The 25,363-nt window shown below is 46.0% G+C and overlaps 1 protein-coding gene across 1 annotated transcript in view; it reads right to left on the bottom strand.

Annotated features, from left to right (window-relative positions):
• TAT (tyrosine aminotransferase) overlaps positions 1-25,363 on the bottom strand; it is an 81,312-nt gene that overhangs the window by 22,925 nt on the left and 33,024 nt on the right. Inside the window, exons 6-8 of the mRNA XM_030204682.1 lie at positions 24,981-25,119; positions 23,271-23,323; positions 18,862-19,014 (exon numbers count right to left, since the gene is read on the bottom strand). Coding sequence (XP_030060542.1) covers positions 18,862-19,014; positions 23,271-23,323; positions 24,981-25,119 — 345 coding nt within the window. The remainder of the gene's footprint in view (positions 1-18,861; positions 19,015-23,270; positions 23,324-24,980; positions 25,120-25,363) is intronic.

Genomic DNA, 25,363 nt, shown 5'->3' with positions numbered 1-25,363 from the left:
TTATCAGTGGCATGTGTGACATTATAGCAGGGGATTCAGTAAATGTGCTAAACCAGGGTGTCTAACCTGTTCCTTTGCTAGGTTGGGTTTTCAGAATTTCCCTAATGAATATGCATGAGATCTATCTGCATACAATGGAAGTAGTGCAGGCAAAGAGATGTCAGGCATGTGCAGTGGGGAAATCCTGAAAACCCAACTGGATGTGGCCCTTGAAGACTGAGGTTGGCCACCCCTGTGCTAAACACCACTGCAATGCATACCCTTAACCAAGGTTAATGTACTCACTGTTTGTGCTGGATGATGTCATGTCTCCCTCTTTCTTCCCCCCTCCTGTTCAGCATCTCTCCTTCCCTCTCTTCCACCATCATGTTCAACATTGTTCCCTCTCTTTTCCTCTTCCCTTTCTCCCATTGTCCCACCATCTCTCTCTCTCTCCCTCACCCTTGCATCCAAGTCTAACATCTCTCCCCCCTGCAGCATCTCTCCCTCCCTCCACCACCATATACAACATTTCTCCTCATCCCTTTCTCTCCTGTGCGCATCTCTTTCTCCTCCCCTCCCTCCCAGGTCCCCTTTCTCCTAGGTTCTTCTTGTCCTTCACCCCCCCTGTGCAGTATCTCTCCCTCTCTCTCCCTATGTCCAACAATGATCCCTCTCTTCTACCTGCCCGTGCAGCATCACTCTGCCTCCCTTCCCCTCCCATGCCCAACAATTTTCTGTTTCTTCTACACTCCCCCCCCCCCCCCCCCCCACCGTGCATCTCTCCTTTCTCCCTCCTCTCCACCCCACTCCAATGCCAACAACAATTTTCGCTCTGTCCAACCCCCCCCCCCACTCCATTCCATACCCAGCAATTTTCCCTCTCTCCTACACCCCCCTGTACAGCAGCAGGAGCACGCAACACCTCTCAAAGGGTCACTGGCAACGTGTAAATATCACTTCTGTTGCTGCCGGCTGACCCAAAAGCCTCCCTCTGCCGGTTCCTTCCAGGAAATGTCATAGTTAGGGGAAAGACGGCAGCAGAGAGAGAAGGCTTCCGGGTCAGACCGGCAGCAGCGGCAGTGATTCTTACATGCAACCGTTGACCCTTTGAACAGGTGCAGCTGCAACAGAGAGCCCGTTGATAAAGATTTTACCAGCACACTCCTGGACAGGAGGCAATGGGACTGAGGGAGAGGGGAAAGCTGGTAGGTAGGCTAAGGGATAGAGGATGAGAGAAAGGGGAGAATGAGGGTAAAAGAATGGGCAGATATGAATGCAGAGAAAGTGAAAAAAAAACCCCACCCTAAAAAGAAAAGCAGTGGCAGACAGATGTAGAGCAAGGAAAAGAAGAAAGAGAAAATATGGAAAGGGTGAACCTGGAAAAGAATATAAGAGAAGACTGACACAAAGAAAGTGAGAAAAGACTGAGACCAGCTCAATTAGAAAAATACAACAAAGGTAGAAAATATTATCTATTACTTTTTAAAGACTGGGATGGGAAAATTTACAGAAAACGTAAGAGTAGCCATACTGGGTTAGACCAATGGTCCATCTAGCCCACTATCTTATTTATTTGTTGCATTTGTATCCCACATTTCCCACTTATTTGCAGACTCAATGTGGCTTATAATACATCATAGCAAGCGACAATCAAGAGTAGATAAACGATTGGTTACATAAAGAACAGGTGTAACATAATGGATATAATCAATTCAAAAAACATATCAGAAAACAGTAAGATTATCAAGTAATTGGTGATGGTTTAGAGTTCCTATTGTTGATCATTATGGTAAGTCTTGTTAAAAAGAAAAGTTTTTTAGTGATTTTCGAAAGTTGATGAGGTCTTGAATAGTTTCAGATGACGTGGCAATGCATTCCACAGCTGAGTGCCAATGTAGGAAAGCAGGACGCATGTACTAGTTTGTATTTTAGACCTTTACAGCTAGGGAAGTGAAGTCCCAGGAATGCGCGTGCTGATCTTTTAGCGTGCCTGGGTGGTAAATCAATAAGGTCTGACATGTATGCCGGAGCGTTTCCATGAATGACCTTATGAACCAGAGTGCAAACTTTGAAGACAGAAACGTTCCTTGACTGGGAGCCAGTGGAGCTTCTCTCTTAGGGGTTTTGCACTTTCGTATTTGACTTTCCAAATATGAGTCTAGCTGCGATGTTCTGGGCTTTCTGAAGTTTCTTGATGATATATTCTTTACAATGTCATCAATTGTACCAGGTTGTGAAAGATGCCTCTTGGGAAGAAAGGGTTTTAGTCTTCTGAGTTTCCACATTGACTGAAACATCTTCCTAGTTGTATTCTTAACATGGCATTCAAGTGTAAGATTACGATCAATGGTTACTCCAAGATCTTTAAGGTGTCTGAGACAGGAAGGGAAAAGTTTGCTTGTGTTATGTTGCGATGTAGTATAAGACACTGCGTTTTTCAGCGTTAAGTTTTAAATGAAAAGCATTTGCCCATGAATGCATAATTTGGACGCTTTGGTTGATATCATTCATAAGTTCCAATAGATATGTTTGAATGGGATTAGATCGTTACATCATCCGCATATATGTATGGATTAAGGCCTTGACTGGATAATATTCTTGGCCAGGGGCGTCATCATTATATTGAAAAGGGTCGGGGAGAGTGGAGATCCCTGGGGAACTCCGCAGTCTGGTGTCCATAGAGCTGAAGTATTTGAGGTAAATTTTACTTGGTAAGATCTTGTAGTAAAAAACCTCTAAACCAATTGAAACGTTACCTACAATTCCGTAGTAATCCAGAATATTTAATAAAAATTTTGGGCTTATCATGTCGAATGCACTGGACATGTCAAACTGTAGGAGGAGTATGTTGCTGCCGTTGCTAGTGATTGTTTGAATTTAGTGAGAAGAGTAATTAATACTGTTTCGGTACTGTGGTTTGAACCGAAATCCTGATTGGGAATCGTGGAGAATTGAGAATTTATCTAGGTATTCTGGTGAGTTGTTGGTCACCAGTACCTTCCATTAACTTGGTTAACAGGGAATAGACACTACTTAACTGGTTAAGTCATCTGCGTTTTTTAAATCCTTTTGGGGGGAGTGGGCTTAGTCAGGTCCAAGTACCTGGAAGAAACCCACATCGTGGGAATATTCCATGCTACAAATTATGTAGCTGCTTCCTCATGTCTGTTTCAATAGCAGACTATGGACTTTCCATTTTTGTATTTGCAGAGTATTGGAGACAATGCCTGTATTTGCACTGTATATAGTGTTGGCTTTCACGGGCAGAGGGAAAGAAGGGTCTCCATTTCAGGTTTTGTATGCATGTTTTTTTGTGTCCTCTATTTTCTATTAATGAGGATCTGTCCGTGCTCTGTGTATATGACTGAGGTGAAGGATCGCTAGCAATGTAGTATCTGTGTAGGAATCTTTAACAGTTCAGCTTGTTCTAGTTTTCCAGTAGTAGGTATATTGGTGCTCTAGGGCTCAGTGTAAAGACGTATAGCACTGTCTTCCCTTAGGTGGCTTAGGGTTACGATGGGTAAGTTGCTGTATAGATTTTAAATGTCTTTTTGCAGGGTTTTTGTTTATTTGCAAAGTGTCTGGCCTTATTTGAAAGCAGGCCCTCGGCATCCAAAATAAAAATGCTCAAGATCAGTGCTTCTGATTCTCAAGCCAGTCCTCAGTGCCACACCCAGCCAGGTTTTCAGGATATCCGCAATAAATATGCATGAGATTTGCACTAACTGCCCTTAGTATACAAATGCATTATGGATATCCTGAAAAACCTGTACCTGGAGAACTGTATTGAGAAGCACTGCTGTAGAGTCACCACTCAAGACAAAAACTCATCTGTTATTTAAACAAAGCGTCTGGCAGTGGAAGGAGTATGTGCTCTTCCTCAGGTGATCATCACAATTTGAATACAATTTGGCGAGTTGTAAAGGGACAGCTCCCTCCATTGTTGGGGAATATGGAGTTTGTGATATAGAACTGGAGTTGCAGGGTTTATATTGAGATTCTGTCCAGTTCTGTAGAGGAATGCAGACTTCACTCCCACATGGAAGAATTTGTTGAATGATGTTATCAATTATATGGTGGTTAAACCTGTAGCCTAAACTAGCTGGTAGAGGAGGGTTTTTCTACGCATAGAAGGCCATGGTGTTGTATATTGTTAATTTAAAAGTGGGGGGAGGGGTGTGTGGTGGTGCCGCTTTGGTTTACCACTCTCCATAATTGCCCACTGCCGCCACCTCAAATATTTCCGTCTAGAGATGGACTGACTGTTATTAAATGGACTTGGGGAAAATCCACTATCTACTACTACTACTTAACATTCTAGAGTGCTACTAGGGTTACGCAGCGCTGTACATTTAACAAGAGAGACAGTCCCTGCTCAAAGAGCTTACAATCTAATAGACAAGTGAACGGTCGGTCCGATAGGGGCAGTCTGGATTCACTGTCTCTGGGATAAGCAGTATAAATGTTTTGTACATTTGGGATCTTGCCGGGTATTTGTGACCTGGATTGGCCACTGTTGGAACAGGATGCTGGGCTTGAGGGACCTTTGGTCTGTCCCAGTGTGACAACAGTTAGGTACTTATGGCCTCTTCCCCTCTCCCTTGGTCCGTTTCTCTCTCTCTCTCTCCACCCCCCCCCCCTTTATATAAAATGGATGGCTTCGGCTGCAGGTGCTGCTGGTAAATTCGTGTGCCCTGTCCTGCAGGTATCTTACAAAATGTTGACAGATCTTTTTCTATAATAGCACTGAACTGAGCGCATCCCAAGCTGGAATATCAGTTCAGTCTCTACATTTTCTGTGAAATGGGACTGGTAGTGAATGGATGTGTACGTGTATACACGGGGAGAAAGATATTCACTTGCCACACTTTATGATTTTCAAAGGTTTTCAGGGAAGTGGCATCTCCAGATTTCAAAGGAAAACTTTCTCCTGAAAATTCATATCAATCTGCAGGTATAAATGCCCTTCGACTTTACACGGTTGGAAGTTGCCCCTATTTGTCAAGTAATTGCTGTGGCTTTGGTGAGCAGTGGTGAGGTAGATGGACTTATTTACTCTTTGGTTAATGGATAAAAAAAGACAACACTGATGGTAAATTGTTTAGCTTTTAAAGCAAGAGAGCTTGAGACTGAGGTAACTGATGACACACTAGTTAATCATTAATGAAAAGGAGTTAATGGGACCTGAGTTAATAATGATGAAAGGAAGCTGATTCATGGTTAGGGGCAATGAACTTGTGACCATGTGAACACATTGAATAATAAAGCATCAAACCACCCCTTCATATAGCACCAGAACATAGAAAAAGACACCCTTCTATCTTTTTGGTAAAAGTTTTTCTTGCTCTTATTCCTTTCTGGAGTGGAGTAGAGGAGTAGCCTAGTAGTTAGTGCAGCGGACTTGATCAGCAACCATATTAGGAGCTTCCCCACCACCTTCCTGAGATCTCACACCCTACCTAGCAACAGGTATGTTAGTAAGCCTGATTAAGTGGTGGAAAAGGTTCCAGGAAGAGCGACCAAAATGATAAAGGGGTTGGAACTCCTCTCGTATGAGGAAAGGCTAAAGAGGTTAGGGCTCTTCAGCTTGGAAAAGAGATGGCTGAGGGAGATATGATACAGGTCTACAAAATCCTGAGTGGTGTAGAATGAGTAGAAGTAAATCAATTTCTAGGGGACACTCAAGGAAGTTACATGGAAATATGTTTAAAACAAATAGGAGAAAATATTTTTTCACTCAAAGAATAGTTAAGCTCTGGAAATCTTTGCCGGAGGATGTGGTAACAGTGGTTAGCATATCTGGGTTTTTAAAAATTTGGACAAGTTCCTGGAGGAAAAGTCCATAGTCTGTTATTGAGATAGACATGGGAGCCACTGCTTGTCCTGGGATTTGTAGCATGGATGTTACTACTAATTGGGTTTGCCAGGTATGTGTGACCTGACTTGGCCACTGTTGGAAGCAGGATACTGGGCTAGACGGACCATTGGTCTGACCCAGTATGGCTACTCTTATGTTCTTATGAAACTTTTCATCTGGATATTTCAAATATCTAAAGGTGTCACCATAGAGTTCTTAGGAAAAATTTATGAATTTCAATTACAAGCTGTCAAGTGGTCTTTCATAGCCAAACTTTTATGTATGAGAGAGTTATTATTTTTAAACAGAGCATCATTCACTCTACCTCAGTTACCACTACTTTCTCCAAAGTTAGCAAATGTTGTCCCTGAGATTTAATATCTTGATCCTGCTGATGGAACTTGAGTCACCAGTGAATTCATATAATTGAGAAACAGCTGAAACCAGGGAGTTCTCCACCTAGAGAGACATCAGCAAAAGCCACAGGTCTACTCTGCAGTTCAAATGTGACCGGAGATAGCATTTCTGTCCTGATATATCCCCTTCCTCAGAGCCTGTCAATATTATTCCTACCTGAGGATTTGGAGGACCTGGTGAAACTCCGGGAACAGTTCCAGATGCATGTCAAGCTTAGTCATTTAGAGACACACGTAGGATTCTGGAAACTGGTGTTCCTTCTTCTCCACTGCCCCCAGCTGAAAATGGCACAGGAATCTGCAAGTGTCATGTCAGCTGCAGCTGCTATCAGCAGTAATGGTATGATCCTCCGAGTTCAAAGAGGTTCCGGAGTTAGAAGAGCTCTGCATGTGTTGTCCAACAGCTCCTGATGGTACTGGGCCACCCAGCATCTCCCATGCTACACAAAGCTGTCAACAGGAACTGACTTTGGGGCAGATGTCTTTGGGTACGTTTTCACTCTACCCTTCTACTTGCCCATAGCTAAAGAATGGCACCAGCGTTGGGAGTATCAGTGAAGCTTAGCATGAAACATCATGCTGGCAGCCATGTTAACTCCACCCCTTCCCCATATTGACTATATTTTTATAAGGAGCATATCTCCAACCCAACTTTATTCTGGAAAACAGCTAATGCTGTTTAAAGTGGAGACAGAGGGGGATAATCGAACGGGGGCGCCCATCAATAGGGACGGCCCCATAAAGGGGTGGGGCAACCCGTATTATCGAAACAAGATGGACGTCCATCTTTTGTTTCGATAATACGGTCGGGGACGCCCAAATCATGAAATTTAGGTTGACCTTAGAGATGGTCGTCCCCGGTTTTCAGTGATAATGGAAAGTGAGGACGCCCATCTCAGAAATGACCAAATCCAAACCATTTGGTTGTGGGAGGAGCCAGCATTCGTAGTGCACTGGTCCCACTAACTGAATGGAAAAAGCCCTTCCCTTACCGATCCTGAAAGGAACGGGCATGCATGAAGGAAACCTGCCCCTGCCGGAGAGGAGGAGGGTCTGATGAAGCCCTTTTGGAGGTTTTCTTGAATGTATTCCCGCATGACTTTAGATTCCTCCCAGGAGAGGGTATACATCCGACCCCAAGGTGGTGTCTTACCCGGAAGTAATTCGATAGGGCAGTCAAAAGGACGATGCGGAGGAAGGGAATCAGCCTCCTGGGCATTGAAAACATCTTGGAAATCTCGATATTCCACAGGAAGGGAAGCATCGCAGGAAAGCAGGCCACGTGGGAGGCAGAAACAGTCCTCAAAGGAGGAACCACCAGTTTGAGACAGGAAGCAAAACATTGGGAACCCCAACTGTCGATATCGCTAGTGGTCCAGTTGATACTTGGTGTGTGTTGTCATAACCAAGGCAGGCCTAAAATAACAGGATGGATGGCCCGGGGAAGAACCAGAAGCTGAATCTCTTCCTTATGTAAAATTCCTACTTGCATCTGCAACAGCCGAGTGACATGGGTAATGGAGTAGTGTAGAGTCTGTCCCTGAATGGAGGTCACTTGTAACGTAGGTTTACAGGCCATTGAGGGAGTTCCAAGCTGGACTAGGAGACTGGCGTCAATAAAATTCCCTCCGGCCCCTGAATCGATCAAAGCTGTGGTGCTAATACAAAGTTCCTTCCAGCGCAGGAAAATAGGGACGGAAACAAGATTATCCAGAATAGGTGAGAATCGACCCAGGGCCACCCCCTTCAGAGGCCCTGGATCAACGCATTTCCCGGTTTATTTGGGCAATATCTCAGGAAATGGCCAGCCTGCCCACAATAGAAACAGAGTTGATTTCCCGACGGTGAGCCCTTTCCTTCTCAGAGAGGCGATGCCGCCCGATAACCATTGGCTCTTCAGAGATTCCAGAAGTGGTGCCAGTAGCTCCTTTAGGAGAAAAAGGATGTGACACCCGAGGAGATGGTCTCTGTGAGTGACGCTGAGCAGAACGTTCCTGTGTCCTCTCTTGAAACTGAACGTTGATAAGGACGCAGAAAGTAATCAGGGCATCCAATGTGGTCAGAAGTTCCTGGCCTGCCAACTTATCTTTGATTCGGCCCATTAACCCCTGCCAGAAGATAGCCGTGAGGGCCTCTTGGTTCCATCTCACCTCAGAGGCTAGGGTTTGAAAGTGTATGGCATATGCCCCTACAGAGCAATTGCCTTGTTGAATCCATAGAAGTTCTCCGGCTGCCAAGGAGGGACATCCAGGCATGTTGAAAACTAACCTAAAGTGGCGAAGAAATTCCCCAAGATCAGTGAGTAGAGGATCCCACTGCTCCCAGAGAGGAGAGGCCCAAGCCAGGGTTGGTCCAGAGAGCAGGGAGATTATATAAGTGATTTTGAGTTTATCGGAGGAAAAGACTCCGGGTTGCATTTCAAAAAACATAAGACATTGGTTGAGGAACCCTTGACAAGCGGAAGGGATACTGTCAAACCGGGGAGGCTCAGGGAGCCTTAACCCAGGAGTGGTAAAACTGGTCCAGACGGTGCAGCAGGAACTTGCCATTGGGATTGAAGAGTAGACAACTGGGAACAAACATCCTGCAGGACTCTGGACAGACGATTCAGCTGGGCCTGTTGTTGCTAAAGAACCTGGGCCAAATTTGCCAAGTCGGGTTTGTCTGGCAAATTCATGGCTTCGGCTTACTGTCAGACCTGTGAGTTCTTGTATCAAGTAGAGCGCTGCCAAGCCCGGTACTCAGACCAGGTTCTGCTTGGCGGCCGACAACCCCGGGTTTCACCTGTGCTGACCGCCGTTCCCCAGAGGTTGAGTCCCTAGGTGCGGGTGACCTACAGGGCTTACAAGATGGAGCAGGAAGCGGGGTGATGAATGTGACGGCCAGACAGGCAGCAGGCAAGAGAGTGATCCAGGTACAGGCGTAGTCAGTAGGCAGGCAGCAGGTCAAGAAAATAATCCATGTACAGGCAAGGTCAGGATGCAGGCAGCAGACACAAGAGTAATCCAGGTACAGGCAAGGTCAGGAGGCAGGCAGCAGACACAAGAGTAATCCAGGTAGAGGCTATTATTAAAAACAAAATTACAGAGCACATCCAAGGACATGGATTACTGAGACCAAGTCAGCAGGGCTTTAGTGTGGGGAAATCTTGCCTGACCAATTTACTTCAGTTCTTTGAAAGAGTAAACAAACATGTGGACAAAGGGGAGCCGGTTGATATTGTGTATCTGGATTTTCAAAAGGTGTTTGATAAGGTACCTCATGAAAGGCTACAGAGGAAATTGGAGGGTCATGGGATAGGAAGAAATGTCCTATTGTGGATTAAAAACTGGTTGAAGGATAGGAAACAGAGAGTGGGGTTAAATGGGCAGTATTCACAATGGAGAAGGGTAGTTAGTGGGGTTCCTCAGGGGTCAGTGCTAGGACCGCTGCTTTTTAATATATTTATAAATGATTTAGAGATGGGAGTAACCAGCGAGGTAATTAAATTTGCTGATGACACAAAGTTATTCAAAGTCGTTAACTCGCGACAGGATTGTGAAAAATTACAGAAGGACCTTACTAGACTGGAAGACTGGGCGGCCAAATGGCAGATGACGTTTAATGTGAACAAGTGCAAGGTGATGCATGTGGGAAAAAAGAACCCGAATTATAGCTGTGTCATGCAAGGTTCCACGTTAGGAGTTACGGACCATGAAAGAGATCTGGGTGTCGTCGTTGATAATAAACTGAAACCTTCTGCTCAGTGTGCTGCTGCGGCTAAGAAAGCGAATAGAATGTTGGGTATTATTAGGAAAGGTATGGAAAACAGATGTGAGGATGTTATAATGCCTTTGTATCGCTCCATGGTGCGACCGCACCTTGAGTATTGTGTTCATTTCTGGTTGCAACATCTCAAGAAAGATATAGTAGAACTGGAAAAGGTGCAGCGAAGGGCGACGAAAATGATAGCGGGGATGGGATGACTTCCCTATGAAGAAAGACTAAGGAGGGTAGGGCTTTTCAGCTTAGAGAAGAGACGGCTGAGGGGAGACATGATAGAGGTATATAAAATAATGAGTGGAGTGGAACAGGTGCATGTGAAGCGTCTGTTCACGCTTTCCAAAAATACTAGGACTAGGGGGCATGTGATGAAACTACAGTGTAGTAAATTTAAAACAAATAAGAGAAAATGTTTCTTCACCCAATGCGTAATTAAACTCTTGAATTCATTGCCGGAGAACGTAGTGAAGGCGGTTGTCCCATCCCGGGCCCTTACCTGGGCTCCCGCAGCGGGGAGCCAGGGTCAACGGAGCCCGCGGAAGCCAGCGCGGTGAAGACGAGCCGCCGACGGGGCCGGCGCTGCCGCGGGTCGGTCCGAGGCCGGCGATCCGCTGGAGCGAGCGCCGGCCTCGGAGAGGGGGATACGCCGGCCAAGATGGCGGCGCCGGCGTCGTCGTCTCCCTGCTCTGGGGCGGACCGGCGAGCCAGCTCCGCCTACTCGCGCCGGATTGGCGCATTGATGGGGAGACTCCACCTGCCAGGCAGGCTGGCCAATCCAGGCATCCCTTGCCTGCCTAGGCCGTGGGGATTGGCTCCAGCTGTTGAGAGGGGATGGACTGGCGGGAGATTTAAGCAACGGAACAGGAAGAGCCCAGTGCTTCCGTTTCGAATGTCAGAAGCCGACGCAGTGGATCAGGAAGTGTTGACCTTCAGAGACTGTGTCCCTCTTCAGCTAGCCGTTTTTGCTAGCCACCTTTAGAGACTGTGTTCCTCTTCCAGCTAGCCGTCCTTGCTAGCCACCTTCAGAGACTGTGTTCCTCTTCAAGCTAGCCGTCCTTGCTAGCCACCTTCAGAGACTGGGTTCCTCTTCAAGCTAGCCGTCCTTGCTAGCCACCTTCAGAGACTGTGTTCCTCTTCAAGCTAGCCGTCCTTGCTAGCCACCTTCAGAGACTGGGTTCCTCTTCAAGCTAGCCGTCCTTGCTAGCCACCTTTAGAGACTGTGTTCCTCTTCCAGCTAGCCGCCCTTGCTAGCCACCTTCAGAGACTGTGTTCCTCTTCCAGCTAGCCGTCCTTGCTAGCCACCTTCAGAGACTGTGTTCCTCTTCCAGCTAGCCGCCCTTGCTAGCCACCTTCAGAGACTGTGTTCCTCTTCCAGCTAGCCGCCCTTGCTAGCCACCTTCAGAGACTGTGTTCCTCTTCCAGCTAGCCGTCCTTGCTAGCCACCTTCAGGGATTGTGTTCCTCTTCAGTGCTAGCCGTCCTTGCTAGCTGCCCTTCAGAGACTGTGTTGCTGACTATCAGCCAGGCCGGCCGTCACCCTGCGGTTCCAGCAGTCCTGCTGGCCGCCTGCAGCTGGGGGCTCAACCCTCGGTGAACGGCGGTCGCCGCGGGTGAAGATTCGGGGTGCGCGGCGGTCCTCTGAGGTCTCTCCGGGCCTCAGGGAACCTAAGGGCTCACCAATCACCGGAACAGGACAGCGGTTAGCTTGGCAGAGTTTAAAAAGGGGTTGGACGGTTTCCTAAAGGACAAGTCGATAGACCGCTACTAAATGAACTTGGGAAAAATTCACAATTTTGGGAATAATATGTATAAAATGTTTGTACGTTTAGGTAGCTTGCCAGGTGCCCTTGACCTGGATTGGCCGCTGTCGGGGACAGGATGCTGGGCTCGATGGACCTTTGGTCTTTTCCCAGTATGGCATTACTTATGTACTTATGTAGGTACAGGCAAGGTCAGTAGGCAGGCAGCAGACACAAGAGTAATCCAGGTACAGACAGAGTCAGTAGGCAGGCAGCAGACACGAGAGTAATCCAGGTACAGGCTAAGTCAGCAACGAAGAACAAAGTAGAGGAGAAGCACACTACTGAGCAAGTAACACCTACCAAAGTAGAAGCCGAAGCAAGGAGTTCAGGGAGAGCTCAGCTGATAAAGTGTTGACGTCTGACATCAGCAGGGAGAAGGGGCACAGCCATAGGACAACAGCAGGGGAAGGAGGAACCAGAAGACCAATAGGAGAGAAGCAAGGGAAGCCAGGCAGAGGAAGAGCAGACCCAGGTGGGTGGAAACAAAGCAATCAAGGAGCCTGGAAGCCAGGCAGAGAGAGAGCATAGCCAGGTGCATGGAAGCAAAGCAATCAAGGAGCCTGCAGCCAGAGAAGAACCACACACACATGGCTCAGGGCTGTGCCAGTCAAATGTGCGTGTCAACAGGACCCTGCGCAGCCTGAGGACGCCGCTTGCGTTGAGGTAGGGGACATGACAAAATATCAGACATCTTAATAGTGACTCTTTGTTTAGGAAGGTTTTCAAAACATGGCTATTTAAGAAATATCTGTCTTGAGGACCAAACTAGGTCAGATTATTTTTATGCCTGGTAGGATTTGGTAAGATTTTTATGTAATTTCTCAGGTATGCCTGACTTCTTTTGATGTGATCTGCATTGAATTTGCAAGGATATGTGGAAAATATTATTATTAGTATTTGAATAAGAGGATGATATTGCTAAAGGGTTTACAATGTGCATTTAGGGTTAGAAGGTAAAGTTTGCCTATTTGCGGATGATACTAAGATCTGTAACAGAGTGGACACCCAGGAGGGAGTGGAAAACATGAAAAAGGATCTGAGGAATCTAGAAGAATGGTCTAAGGTTTGGCAATTAAAATTCAATGCGAAGAAATGCAAAGTGATGCACTTAGGGAATAGAAATCCACGGGAGACGTATGTGTTAGGCGGGGAGAGTCTGATAGGTACGAGCGGAGAGAGGGATCTTGGAGTGATAGTATCTGAGGATTTGAAGGCGACGAAACAGTGTGACAAGGCGGTGGCCGTAGCTAGAAGGCTGTTAGGCTGTATAGAGAGAAGTGTGACCAGCAGAAGAAAGGGGGTGTTGATGCCCCTGCATAAGTCGTTGGTGAGGCCCCACCTGGAGTATTGTGTTCAGTTTTGGAGGCCGTATCTTGTTAAGGATGTAAAAAGAATAGAAGCGGTGCAAAGAAAAGCTACGAGAATAGTATGGAATTTGCGTTACAAGACGTATGAGGAGAGACTTGCTGAACTAAACATATATACTCTGGAGGAAAGGAGAAACAGGGGTGATATGATACAGACGTTCAAATATTTGAAAGGTATTAATCCGCAAACGAACCTTTTCCGGAGATGGGAAGATGGTGGAACGAGAGGACATGAAATGAGAGTGGAGGGGAGCGGACTCAAGAAAAATGTCAGGAAGTATTTTTTCACGGAGAGAGTAGTGGATGCTTGGAATGCCCTCCCGCAGGAGGTGGTGGAAATGAAAACGGTAACAGAATTCAAACATGCGTGGGATAAGCATAAAGGAATCCTGTGCCGAAGGAATGGATCCTCAGGAGCTTAGTCAAGATCGGGAGGCGGGGCTGGTGGTTGGGAGGCGGGGATAGTGCTGGGCAGACTTATACGGTCTGTGCCAGAGCCGGTGGTGGGAAGCGGGACTGGTGGTTGGGAGGCGGGGATAGTGCTGGGCAGACTTATACGGTCTGTGCCAGAGCCAGTGGTTGGGAGGCGAGGATAGTGCTGGGCAGACTTATACGGTCTGTGCCAGAGCCAGTGGTTGGGAGGCGGGGCTGGTGGTTGGGAGGCGGGGATAGTGCTGGGCAGACTTATACGGTCTGTGCCCTGAAGAGCACAGATACAAATTAAAGTAGGGTATACACAAAAAGTAGCAAATATGAGTTATCTTGTTGGGCAGACTGGATGAACCGTGCAGGTCTTTTTCTGCCGTCATCTACTATGTTACTATCCAGCTTATAATCGAAAGTAATCGCCGGCTATTTCCCGACACAAATCGAGATATGGCCGGCGATTTTGCAAAAGCGGCGAAAAGCATATATTCGAAAGCTACATTTGTGATAGCTTCGCCGCTTTCCCTTTGCCTCGCCGGCGAAAGTTCAAAGGGGCGTGTTGGTGGTGAAGCGAAGGCGGGACATGGGCAGGCTTGGGCGTGGCTACCAGATGGCCGGCTTTCGCGGATAATGGAAAAATAAAACCCGGCGATAAGCAGTATTTCGCCGGGTTTACTTGGTCCTTTTATTTTCACGACCAAGCCTCAAAAAGGTGCCCCAACTGACCAGATGACCACCGGAGGGAATGGGGGATGACCTCCCCTTACTCCCCCAGTGGTCGCCAACCCCCTCCCACACTAAAATTATTAAAATACAAACCTTTTTTGCCAGCCTGTATGCCAGCCTCAAATGTCATACCCAGCACCCAGACAGCAGTATGCAGGTCCCTGGAACAGTTGTTGTTGGTTGCAGTGGACTGCAGAAAGGCAGAGCCAGGCCCATCCCCCCCCTATCTGTTCCACTTGTGGTGGGTAATGTTGAGCCCTCCCAAACCCCCCAAAACCCACTGTACTCACATGTAGGTGCCCCCCTTCAGCCCTTAGGGCTAGGGTAATGGTGCACACTTGTGGGCAGTGGGTTTTGGGGGGGATTTGGGGGACTCAGCACACAAGGGAAGGGTGCTATGCACCTGGAAGCTAATTTGGTTGTTTATAAAAGATGTTTGAAGTGCCCCCTAGGGTGCCCAGTTGGCGTCCTGGCATGTGAGGGGGACCATTGCACTACAAATGCTGGCTCCTCCCAAGGCCAAATGCCTTGGATTTCGCCGGGTTTGAGATCGCCTGCAGTTTTTTCCATTATTGCGGAAAAACAAAAGTGGCGATCTCAAACCCGGCGAAATCCAAGGCATTTCGCCGGCCCACACCGTATTATCAAAAAAAAAGATGGCCAGCCATCTTTTTTGAAAATACGGTTCCGGCCAGCTGTTGCGCCGCCGCCAAAATAGATCGCCGGCGACCTATTTCGCCGGCGACGTTCGATTATTCCCCTCTATGTTATTTAGAAGAGTTTGCTGTCCAGAGATAGATGCATTTGTACATACTGAAAATGTTACACGTTTATTAATGGCAACTCCAGGTTATTTCAGCTCATTAATATTAGGGTGAGGATCGCTGAATGGAGGTTTCAATGCATAGTTTGAGGCTGATATTTAAAAAAATGTGTCGCCTATTTTCAACCAAAATTACCACCCTATGGGGCTGATTTTTGAAACAGAAAAACGTCCAAAAGACAGCATAAAGTGGCAGATGGGCATTTTTCTTGGAAATATATCAAAATCCTGAATTTCAAAATTCATATTTGAGATGTTTTTCTCTGCTCTTCTAAATCACAAGGGCACATATTGGAAGCGTGTTTTGGATGGGACTAGGGCGGGCTTACATTTTGGAAGTCTTTCTGTGATAATGGAACATGGACAAAATGTTCAGGGCCAAAAAATAGGACATTTTTCTCTAGACCTGTTTCAACAATGATTAAGTGCTAAAATGGTGCCCATAATGACCAGATGACCATTGTAGGGATGAAGGCAAGACCCCCTTGATCTCCCACTGGTCACTGATCCCCTCCCACCCTCCTAAGAGGTGAAAGTGACATACCAGGCTCTATGACAGCTGTAGATACAATGGCCATTCCTCTTAGAGCAGCAAGTAGGACCCTGAAGAAGCCTAGTGGTCAGTGGGGTGGACTATAGAGAAGGAGACCCAGGCTCATATACCACTCTAACTGGTACACTTGTGGTGGAACGTGTGAGCCCTCTAAAAACTACCAAATATCTACTGAGCCCATATATAGGTGACACCTGCAGGCATAAGGGCTACTGTACTGGTGTATAGTTGGTTACAGTAGGTTTTGGAGGGTTCACTATTGGGCTCATTTTCGAAAGAGGACGCCCATCTTTCGACATAAATCGGAAGATGGACATCCTGGACCTTCTCACAGAAACGTCCAAATTGGTATAATCAAAAGCTGATTTTGGACGTCCCCAACTGCAATCCATCGCAGGGACGGCCAAATTTCACGGGGGTGTGTTGGAGGCATAGCAAAGGCGGGACATGGACATGCCTAACACTTGGACATCCTTCACCCATATTCGAAAAAAAACAAGGACATCCTTGACGAACACTTGGATCTTTTCACCTAGTCGAGTTTTTCTTACGATCAAGGCACAAAAAGGTGCCCGAAATGACCAGATGAACACCGGAGGGAATCAGGGATGCCCTCACGTTACTCCCCCAGTGGTCACAAACCCCCTCCCACCCTCAAAAAACATCTTTAAAAATATTGATTGCCAGCCTCGGATGTCATACTCAGATCCATGACAGCAGTATGCAGGTCTCTGGAGCAGTTTTAGTGGGTGCAGTGCACTTCAGGCAGGTGGACCCAGCCCCATCCCCCCCACCTGTTACGTTTGTGGAGGAAACAGCGAGCCATCCAAAACCCACCACAAACCCACTGTACCCACATCTAGGTGCCCCCCTCCACCCCTAAGGGCTATGGTACTGGTGTACAGTTGTGGGTAGTAGGTTTTGGGGGGATTTGGGGGGCTCAGCACACAAGGTAAGGGAGCTATGTACCTGGGAGCAATTTATGAAGTCTACTAATGTACCCCCTAGGGTGCCCGGTTGGTGTCCTGGCATGTCAGGGGGACCAGTGCACTACAAATGATGGCTCCGCCCATGCCCAAATGGCTTGCATTAGGACGTTTTTGACATGAACATCTTTGGTTTTGAAAATTGCTGAAAATCAGAGATGACCATGTCTAGGGACGTCCATCTCTAAGGACGACCAAATTTAAGGATTTGGACGTCCCTGACGGTATTTTTGAAACGAAAGATGGGCGTCCATCTTGTTTTGAAAATACGAGTTACCCCGCCCCTGGAGTGGGACGTTTTGCAAGGACGTCCAAATTGAAACGTGGACGTCCCTTTCGAAAATGCCCCTCCACGTAATGTAAGGGAGCAATGGTGAGATGTGTACCTGGGACCTTTTATGTGAAGTCCACTGCAGTGACTCCGAGGGTGTCCCACTGCTCTGCTGGGATGTCCGTGTGGCCAGTTTACTAAGAATCCTGGCCCCCCTCCCCCCGTAAGTCCCAATGGCTTGCTTTTGTGTGTTTTTCCCTAGGACATTATTTTCAGAAATGGTACTAAAAGATAGACACACTGAGCACACAAATGTCTTGAAAATGGCAATTTTTGAAACAAAAGGATAGACAATTTTTTGGTTCGAAAATCGCTGTTTTCCACTCAATTTTGGATGTTTTCAGCAAAACATCCTAAATCGGACTTAGACGTCATATTGAAAATGCCCCTGTACATTTTCAACTGAAAATTCACCTACATTTAGGAGATTAAAAATTGTGCTGCCATTCACTTGTTCAGATGTACAAGCCTAGTGCTGAAAGTCAGTGGTAAGCTTCTAACATTTTTCCCTCCATAAATTCACTCCTGTTGCCCTCCCACATTTTAGGCTCCTAAATTTAGGAGTTTAATGACATTTTGAGTGTAAACTTTAGACACTCAGCCCTAGTAAATTTCAAAAGAGGTCAATTTAGGAGCCTAACATGCTTATTTTTGAAAGTGATTGCCGGCCATCTTCCGACATAAATCGGGAGATGGCAGGCGATTTCGCAAAAGTAGCGAAATCGGTATAACTGAAAGCGGCGTTTTTGACACCATCGCCGCTTACCTGTCGCCGTGCCGGTGAAAGTTTAAGGGGGCGTGTCAGCGGCGAAGCGAAGGCGGGGCATGGGCGTGGCTACCAGATGGCCGGCTTTTGCGGATAATGGAAAACAAAGCGGCGTTAATCAGTATTTCGCCGGGTTTACTTGGTCCTTTAATTTTCACGACCAAGCCTCAAAAAGGTGCCCCAATTGACCAGATGACCACTGGAAGGAATGGGGGATGACCTCCCCATACTCCCCGAGTGGTCACCAACCCCCTCCCACACTAAAAAAATTAAAATAAAACACTTTTTTGCCAGCCTCAAATGTCATACCCAGCTCCCTGACAGCAGTATGCAGGTCCCTGGAGCAGTTTTTAATAGGTGTAGTGCACTCCAGGCAGGTAGACCCAGGTCCATCCCCCCCTACCTGTTACACTTGTGGTGCTAAGTGTTGAGCCCTCCAAACCCGCCCAAAACCCACTGTACCCACATGTAGTTGCCCCCCGTCGCCCATAAGGAATATGGTAATGGTGTAGAGTTGTGGGGAGTGGGTTTGGGGGGGATTTGGGGAGCTCAGCACACAAGGTAAGGGAGCTATGCACCTGGGAGCTATTTGTGTATTTTTTAAACATTTTTAGAAGTGCTCCCTAGGGTGCCCGGTTGGTGTCCTGGCATGTCAGGGGGACCAGTGCACTACAAATGCTGGCTCCTCCCATGACCAAATGCCTTGGATTTCGCCGGGTTTGAGATGGCCGGCATTTTTTTCCATTATCGCTGAAAAACAAAACCGGCGATCTCAAACCCGGCGAACTCCGGCATTTGGCCGGGCTAAACCGTATTATCGAAAAAAAAAGATGGCCAGCTATCTTTTTCGAAAATACGGTTCCGGCCAGCTGTTGTGCCGCCGGCGACCTATTTCGCCAGCAACGTTCGATTATGCCCCTCTAAGTTTCAAAAGTTAGGCGTTAAAACTGTTTAAAAGAAACCCTATGTTGGTAAAATACATCGACTCATTTTACATTAGTATAAGAATCAAAGCAGGAAACAAGGCCGTCTACTAATGCTGTACAAGTGAAGTCATTGACTCACCTCATTTCCAAAGATATCTTTGCGGTCATGGATAAGGATCCATCCCATTCTCCAGCCAGGCACCAGCCAGCGTTTAGCTAAGCCCCCACAGGAAAGAATTGGTACCGTGGTACTGAGAGGTGCCAAAGCCTGAAACTTTCTATCCCCAAACACCTGAGGAATTAACACATTCGTTTAGAAATTAGACCTTCATCTGAAATTGTTTATTTTCTTTATGTTGTTATTTAGGGGGGAAGTTATCAATGTGGGCTACTGTTAAGTCGGATTATTTTACCACAAGGGTTATGTTAGCACAGGATCTCAATGCATAAAACGGGACCCAGTTGTAAAATAACAGTAGACCACGTTGATAACTTCCCCCTGAGGAAGGATAAGCTATCATAGGACTCACTAATCCATCCTCTTGTCTATCCTTTGAAAACTTTTCCTGGTTTTGTTGTCTCTGCTTTCTGCATCTCTAGCTTACCAATGTTTCTCTCATCTCACATCTCTTTTTTAAAGATGTCTATAAAATTTTCCATTGATATCAAACATCATGAAAAACATGCAAACTAACCATCCAGAATAAGCCTATCAACGTAAGTTCTTGGTGCTGTCTTTTCTTTTTCTTCAGGCTTTTCCTGAACAAGATTTACAAATTAGTATATGTTTGGTTTCACTTTAGCTTATACATAGCCTTAGTGACATCTGACAGTCCCTCTCCTTCTGGCTCCTATTTCACCTGTATGACACAGGACATGCACTCCTCCCTCCCTGGCTGCCAGATTCTCTCATTTTCTTCCAAAACATGGACCTTGTCGGGTCTGATTAATTAAGTAAATTTGAGACGCCCCTACTCTTGAAGGCTCTGTGTGCTTTTTTTTTTGGCTTTTTGCTTTTGCTCTTGTGCCTTTGGATTCCCTCTTCTGTGTGGATTGTCTCTTCCTGTCAGTCCTTTGAATTGTGAAATAATTACATCATTGTATTGTATTAACTACCATGATGCCTCTACAAATGGCAGGATACCAAATTCTCTCAAATAATTGATTCAAAATGCTGCAGGCAAGACTAATAGAAAGTTGCAAGCGACGTGACCACATCACACCATTTTTGTAAAAGCTTCATTTGCTACCAGTACAATATAGGGCTAAATTTAATACTCTGTTTGACCTTCAAGGCCCTTAAAGGAAATGGGCCTGAGTACTTGAAGAACAGGACACTAAGGTCCTCTGACATTACACAATGTGATACCTGCAAGTGAGCCTTCTCCGGAGTAGCCCCCACACTCTGGAATGCACTCCCTGAAAGGCTCTGCTTAACACAAGACTATCTCTACTTCAGGAAGCAGGTGAAAGCTTGGCTCTTCAACCAGGCCTTTAATGGAAGAAGTAACTAACTCCTTAGTCTCACTCACTCACACACACAAGGAGTGACTCAGGCTGCATATACTGCAGCAGGACATGTTTATCCGCTCCTACCCTAGCTGAGATAATATTTAACCATCTCTCTGACCTCATGTGCAACTTTCTTACATAAAATCTTTTTTTTAATTGAAGAATCCAAATACAAAAGCAATACACTGCAAAAAAAAAAAAAAAAAAATTGGGGGGGGGGGGGGGGGGGGGGGAGGCCAACCCAACTTTAATTCCTCCCATCCCTACTATCCTACACCCCACCTTCAACTTAAATACAATAGTACATCCAATACTAGGTCCACCCCCATCCCCCCTCCAATCCCACACTCAATCCTAAAAGACATTTCTCTTCCATCCACACCCCCAGGGGGGGGTCTGTGTTCTTATAACCCCGAGGAAAGCAGAGTGGAAACTGCAGTCAAAATTCCTAAATCCCTTATCTCCCTCCCTCCCCTACATTGGCATCCAGTCAGAGAAATTATGCTATCCAAAGTACAAGGCAAGGTAATATTATGGAGACTGACCTAACAGAGGCCATTTAAGATAAGGCTTCTGCTCCAGAGCTTCAAAAATCTTGTTTTGTGCTTATAGGATCCCTTCACCTCCTTCGCCTCCCATGTTATTAGAGCATGCACCAAACTATGCCAGTACCAAAATATAGGTGGGTCAGCTGAGGTCCAAGACTGCAAGATACACTTTTGAGCTAATAGGCACATTTTCCAAAACAGCAAAGTACCTACTGCAGTAGGGCCCTGAAAGGAACCTGGGCAATCCAACACCAATTGCATCGAAGTACTCTCAACCCTACAACATTCATTCAGCAGTCAGACATATATGATTAAATCAATTTAATGTCCAGTTAAAGTATATACAGATAAATCTGCTGCTGTTTATTTATCACATAGTAATGGTAGAGGCATTTAGCACTAGACCTGCAACAGAAAAACCTTCAACCTCTCCCTAATATCAGATAATCATTTTGCCTGAAAAGCATTTTTCAGTACTAGAATTGTTTTTATGGTGAAAACTCCAGAAAAGAAAGACTGATGAGCTAAAGACTCACCTGATGAAACCCTGAGCTATCTGTAAGTAGGAAAAGGGTAAACAGAGAGGCCAAAAGTCCAGGTCTCCTGCAAAATTCCTTCATTCTGATGGGACTGAGTCCTACAAGCCAAGGAGGTTTAATGTCAGGAGATGCCATGACATCACAAGGCTGAAGCCGCCTCCCTCAGCAGCTGCCATCTTGGTATGTCCAAAACAAACTATCAGCTGCCATCGTTCATTGTTATTTTACGTCAGTTATATTTAGAAACACGTCAACTTGTGCAGCATATGGATGTACTCAGAGGAACTATCACAACAAAATAGCCTTTCATCAGTTAGAGTAGGCTTTCACTTTATCGTAAGAGAAAATCCACAAATGTTAAAAGTAAGTTTCTAGCACGGCCTGCTCCACTGGCACCGGAGAAGCTAGCGAGATCGAGCCATCTCCCGCAACATTCCCATAAAGCTCAGTCCAAGTCACTTCCCATTGGTCCTAGACCCCCATCCCCAACTCTGCGTCCACTTTAACAGATCGTCTGCTGAGCAAGAAATGCCCAGCAATCATCTCACTGAACCACCATTAACGAGCACCACATGACACACAAGCAACCAACTGGACCAGTTTTAGACTTTTTACAGATGCACCTACACATAAGCAGTCATAAGCATTTGCTACTGTTTTTACATAGAAATATCTTTATTGCCATCCTAAACAAAAATAAAGCCATATAGCACAGCACTGAAATCCACAATACAGCATTGCAAATAACAAAGCAAGCTCTGGAGCACTGACAAATACATTTTGAATATAACCTCCCCCCCCCCCTTCACAAACCCCTCCCCAACTTCCCTTACACCCCCACCCCCACCCCCTCTTAACAGAAAGAATGCAAAACCTAGGAGCTTTAATAAAACAATATAAACCTCACAACTTTGTTATTGTTTTCAATAGCGTTTGCTAGAGAATGTCCCCATCCTCGCCCACCCCCGCAGGCTCTGTCATCATCTGCAGAAGCCTCGAACACTTATGATTTTATATTTAAATCTTTTTATTAAAGTATAAAAAGGAACAATATTCCGTACAACTGTTGTTTATAAATCACAAATAAAAGCAAGAATAACAACAATCAACTATAATAACCCTCCCACCACCACCCTTTACCCTTCTAACCCCAACAGTAGCTGACTTTTACTACCCCAAGGAACCCCAATCCACCCTGTTAAAATGTCCAGGGGTACAAAATACAACCCGTTCTATATGCCCTAGCGGGGGAGAAATATGCCCTATAAAGCACTGTTATGATTTTTTAATTTATGGATAAATAATAAGTCATCAACAATCTCAGGATTCAGTCTAGCTTTCCCGTCTTCCACAGTCCTTCCCACAATAGAAAATGTCTTCTCAGAAGACGTGCTGGTAGCAGGAATGAACAGGATCCCCCGTGTAAATATTGCTTGTTTTCCCCCAAAATGAAAAGATTGTCGTCTGTATCACTCAAACATAACTGTCCAATTCATTAACGGCCTTCAAAGTAGAGAAAGAAATGGGAACATAGTTTGTCCCTGTCCCCATGTCATTCTTCTGTTTGCTATCGTTTTGGACAAAGCAGTATGGCAGCAAGCTCCGCCCACTGCCTTCAGCCCAGATAATGGACCAGATGGGCTCATTCCATCTCCTGTGATTAAACCTCCTTGATACAAGAACTGACTCCTGCCACAGTCCTTACTTTGGTCCCTAGTTGTTATGATATGATGAAGTGAAGTTATTTTTTGCCTCATTAAGTATTTATTTTATTTATTTTATTGCATTTGTATCCCACATTTTCCCACCTATTTGCGGGCTCAGTGTGGCTTGCAATACATAGAATATCCAAGCTACATAAATAACCCTTTTCAATGAAACTGGTCTAGTTATCTTGCCTTTTCCATTCACACTACGCAGTGATATGACTGAATAGAGCAGGCGCTTACCATATCACCGTAAATCTCATCAGCCAGGATGGGAACACACTGCCTCGAAGCCACTGTAAAACCCAAAGCAAATATACTGAGTGAGAAATACAGACCTTAGAGGTCTCAACGTGTAATTAAATTCTGGAATTTGTTGCTAGAGAATATAGTAAAAGCGGTTAGCTTAGCAGAGTTTAAAAAAAGGTTTGGATGCCTTCCTAAAAGAAAAGTCCATAAGCCATTATTAAAATGGACTTGGGGAAATCCACTGCTTATTTCTGGGATGAGCAGCATAAAATGTATTGTACTGTTTTGGGATCTTGCCAGGTATTTGTGACCTGGATTGGCTACAGTTGGAAACAGGATGCTGGGCTTGATGGACCTTTGGTCTGTCCCATTATGGCAATACTTATGTACTTATGCATGTGTAGCAGTTCAGATTCACAGTGGTGTAAGGTACAATTCTTTCCCCAGAGCCTCAGGCACTTGCCCTTCTGTTTGGAGGGTTTGGGGTATGAGTTCTTCCTTCCTGTGATACCAGGGCATCCCTAATCTTTATTTACATATATTCAAAGCAATGTAAATGACCCAGAGAAGCTCCGGGGCAATTAAGTAGCTTCTCCATGGCTAACTGTGCATATTCCGTGGCTTTAACCGATTAAATGCCGCTGAGTATTCGCAGTTAGCTCCTGAGCCGAAACTGGATAACTTGTGGCCGTTGCAAGGACAGAGCTGGCACTTATGCAGTTAAATGCACTATTCAGCCCTAAAACTGCATAAGATAACCCCTTAGAAACAGGGCCTCCGAGAGGGGGGGCAGGGGGGAGGCCCGGCGCCGGGGTCAGGCCGCCGGTGCTGCAGTCCCTGGTCTCACCTGCCTGCCCTCTGCTCCGTCCGCCACCGGGCCCCCTGCATTAAAATCAGCAGCGCCTCAGCTCCGTTTGGAAAGGCAAATCACCTCCCTTCGAGCCCTCCCTGTGTCCCACCCTTGCGGAAACCGGAAGTTACATCAGACGAGGGCGGGACACAGTAAGGGAAGGTCCGAAGGGAGTCGATCTGCCTTTCCAAACGGAGCTCAGCCGAGGCAATGTTGATTTTAATTCAGGGGGCCCGGTGGCAGACGGAGCAGAGGGCAGGCAGCTGAGACTGGGGACTGCAGCGGCAGCGGGAGGGGGCAGCGAGGGGGTCGGTGGCCTTGCCCCGGGCCCGGCTTAGTCTCTCGGCGGCCCTGCTTAGAAATAGCAGTTAAGGGCTGAATATTGCACTTCACCGCATCACTTTTAGTGGCCAACATATGACCGGATAATCAAGGCCAGTGTTCAGAGCTGGCCTAGCATTGAATATCTAGGAATACAGCTGGGTAGATATAAAAAGAATGACCCATGATACTGTGCGGAGGAAAGCAGTAGATGAGCCTAAATAGAAGAAAGTCCTGGGTAAGGATTGTCCCAGGTACAAATAAGTACTGTTTATAATATGAAAACCGCTTTGAATGTAGTTGGAAAAACCACAGAAAGGCGGTATATAAGTCCCATTCCCTTCCCACATACAGTCAGTTGGGTTTTCAGGATATCCTCGATGAATGTGCATGATATCAATTGCATCCATCGGACAGTCAGTATATGCAAAATGATCTGGGTCAGGTTTGGGAAGCCCTATTCGAAGGCATCATTCATGTCCTTTCCCAGTGCTCTCGTCTCACCTGCACCCTTCAGGTGTCTTCGAACTCACCTGCTAGGATTTTTTGTAAATGATTTTTGCTGAAGACAGATCCGCAAGGGTTGGATGGGTTATTCACAACGATGCATGCTGTTTTATCATCTATCAAAGATTCCAGGTGCTTCAGGTCAATCTCCCAGGATTTCTCTGGCTGTTAATAAGAGGATACAAACAGGTCAGTAGCAAAATTATAAGTGAGCAGCATTTCACACTGCAGGAGATCGACACAAAATTAGCACTTGTGTCATCAGGTGAATCTATTTATTAGGATTTCTTTACCACCTTTTTGAAAGAATTCACTCAAGGTGGTGTACAGCAAGAGTAAATCAAACGTATGCAAAAGACAATTACAGCAGTAAAAATAATCAAATAACAGAATAAAACATTTTAATAGA

The sequence above is a fragment of the Microcaecilia unicolor genome, chromosome 5 (genome assembly GCF_901765095.1).
Source record: "Microcaecilia unicolor chromosome 5, aMicUni1.1, whole genome shotgun sequence".
Taxonomy (NCBI): domain Eukaryota; kingdom Metazoa; phylum Chordata; class Amphibia; order Gymnophiona; family Siphonopidae; genus Microcaecilia; species Microcaecilia unicolor.
This window is presented reverse-complemented; position numbering and strand designations above follow the sequence as displayed.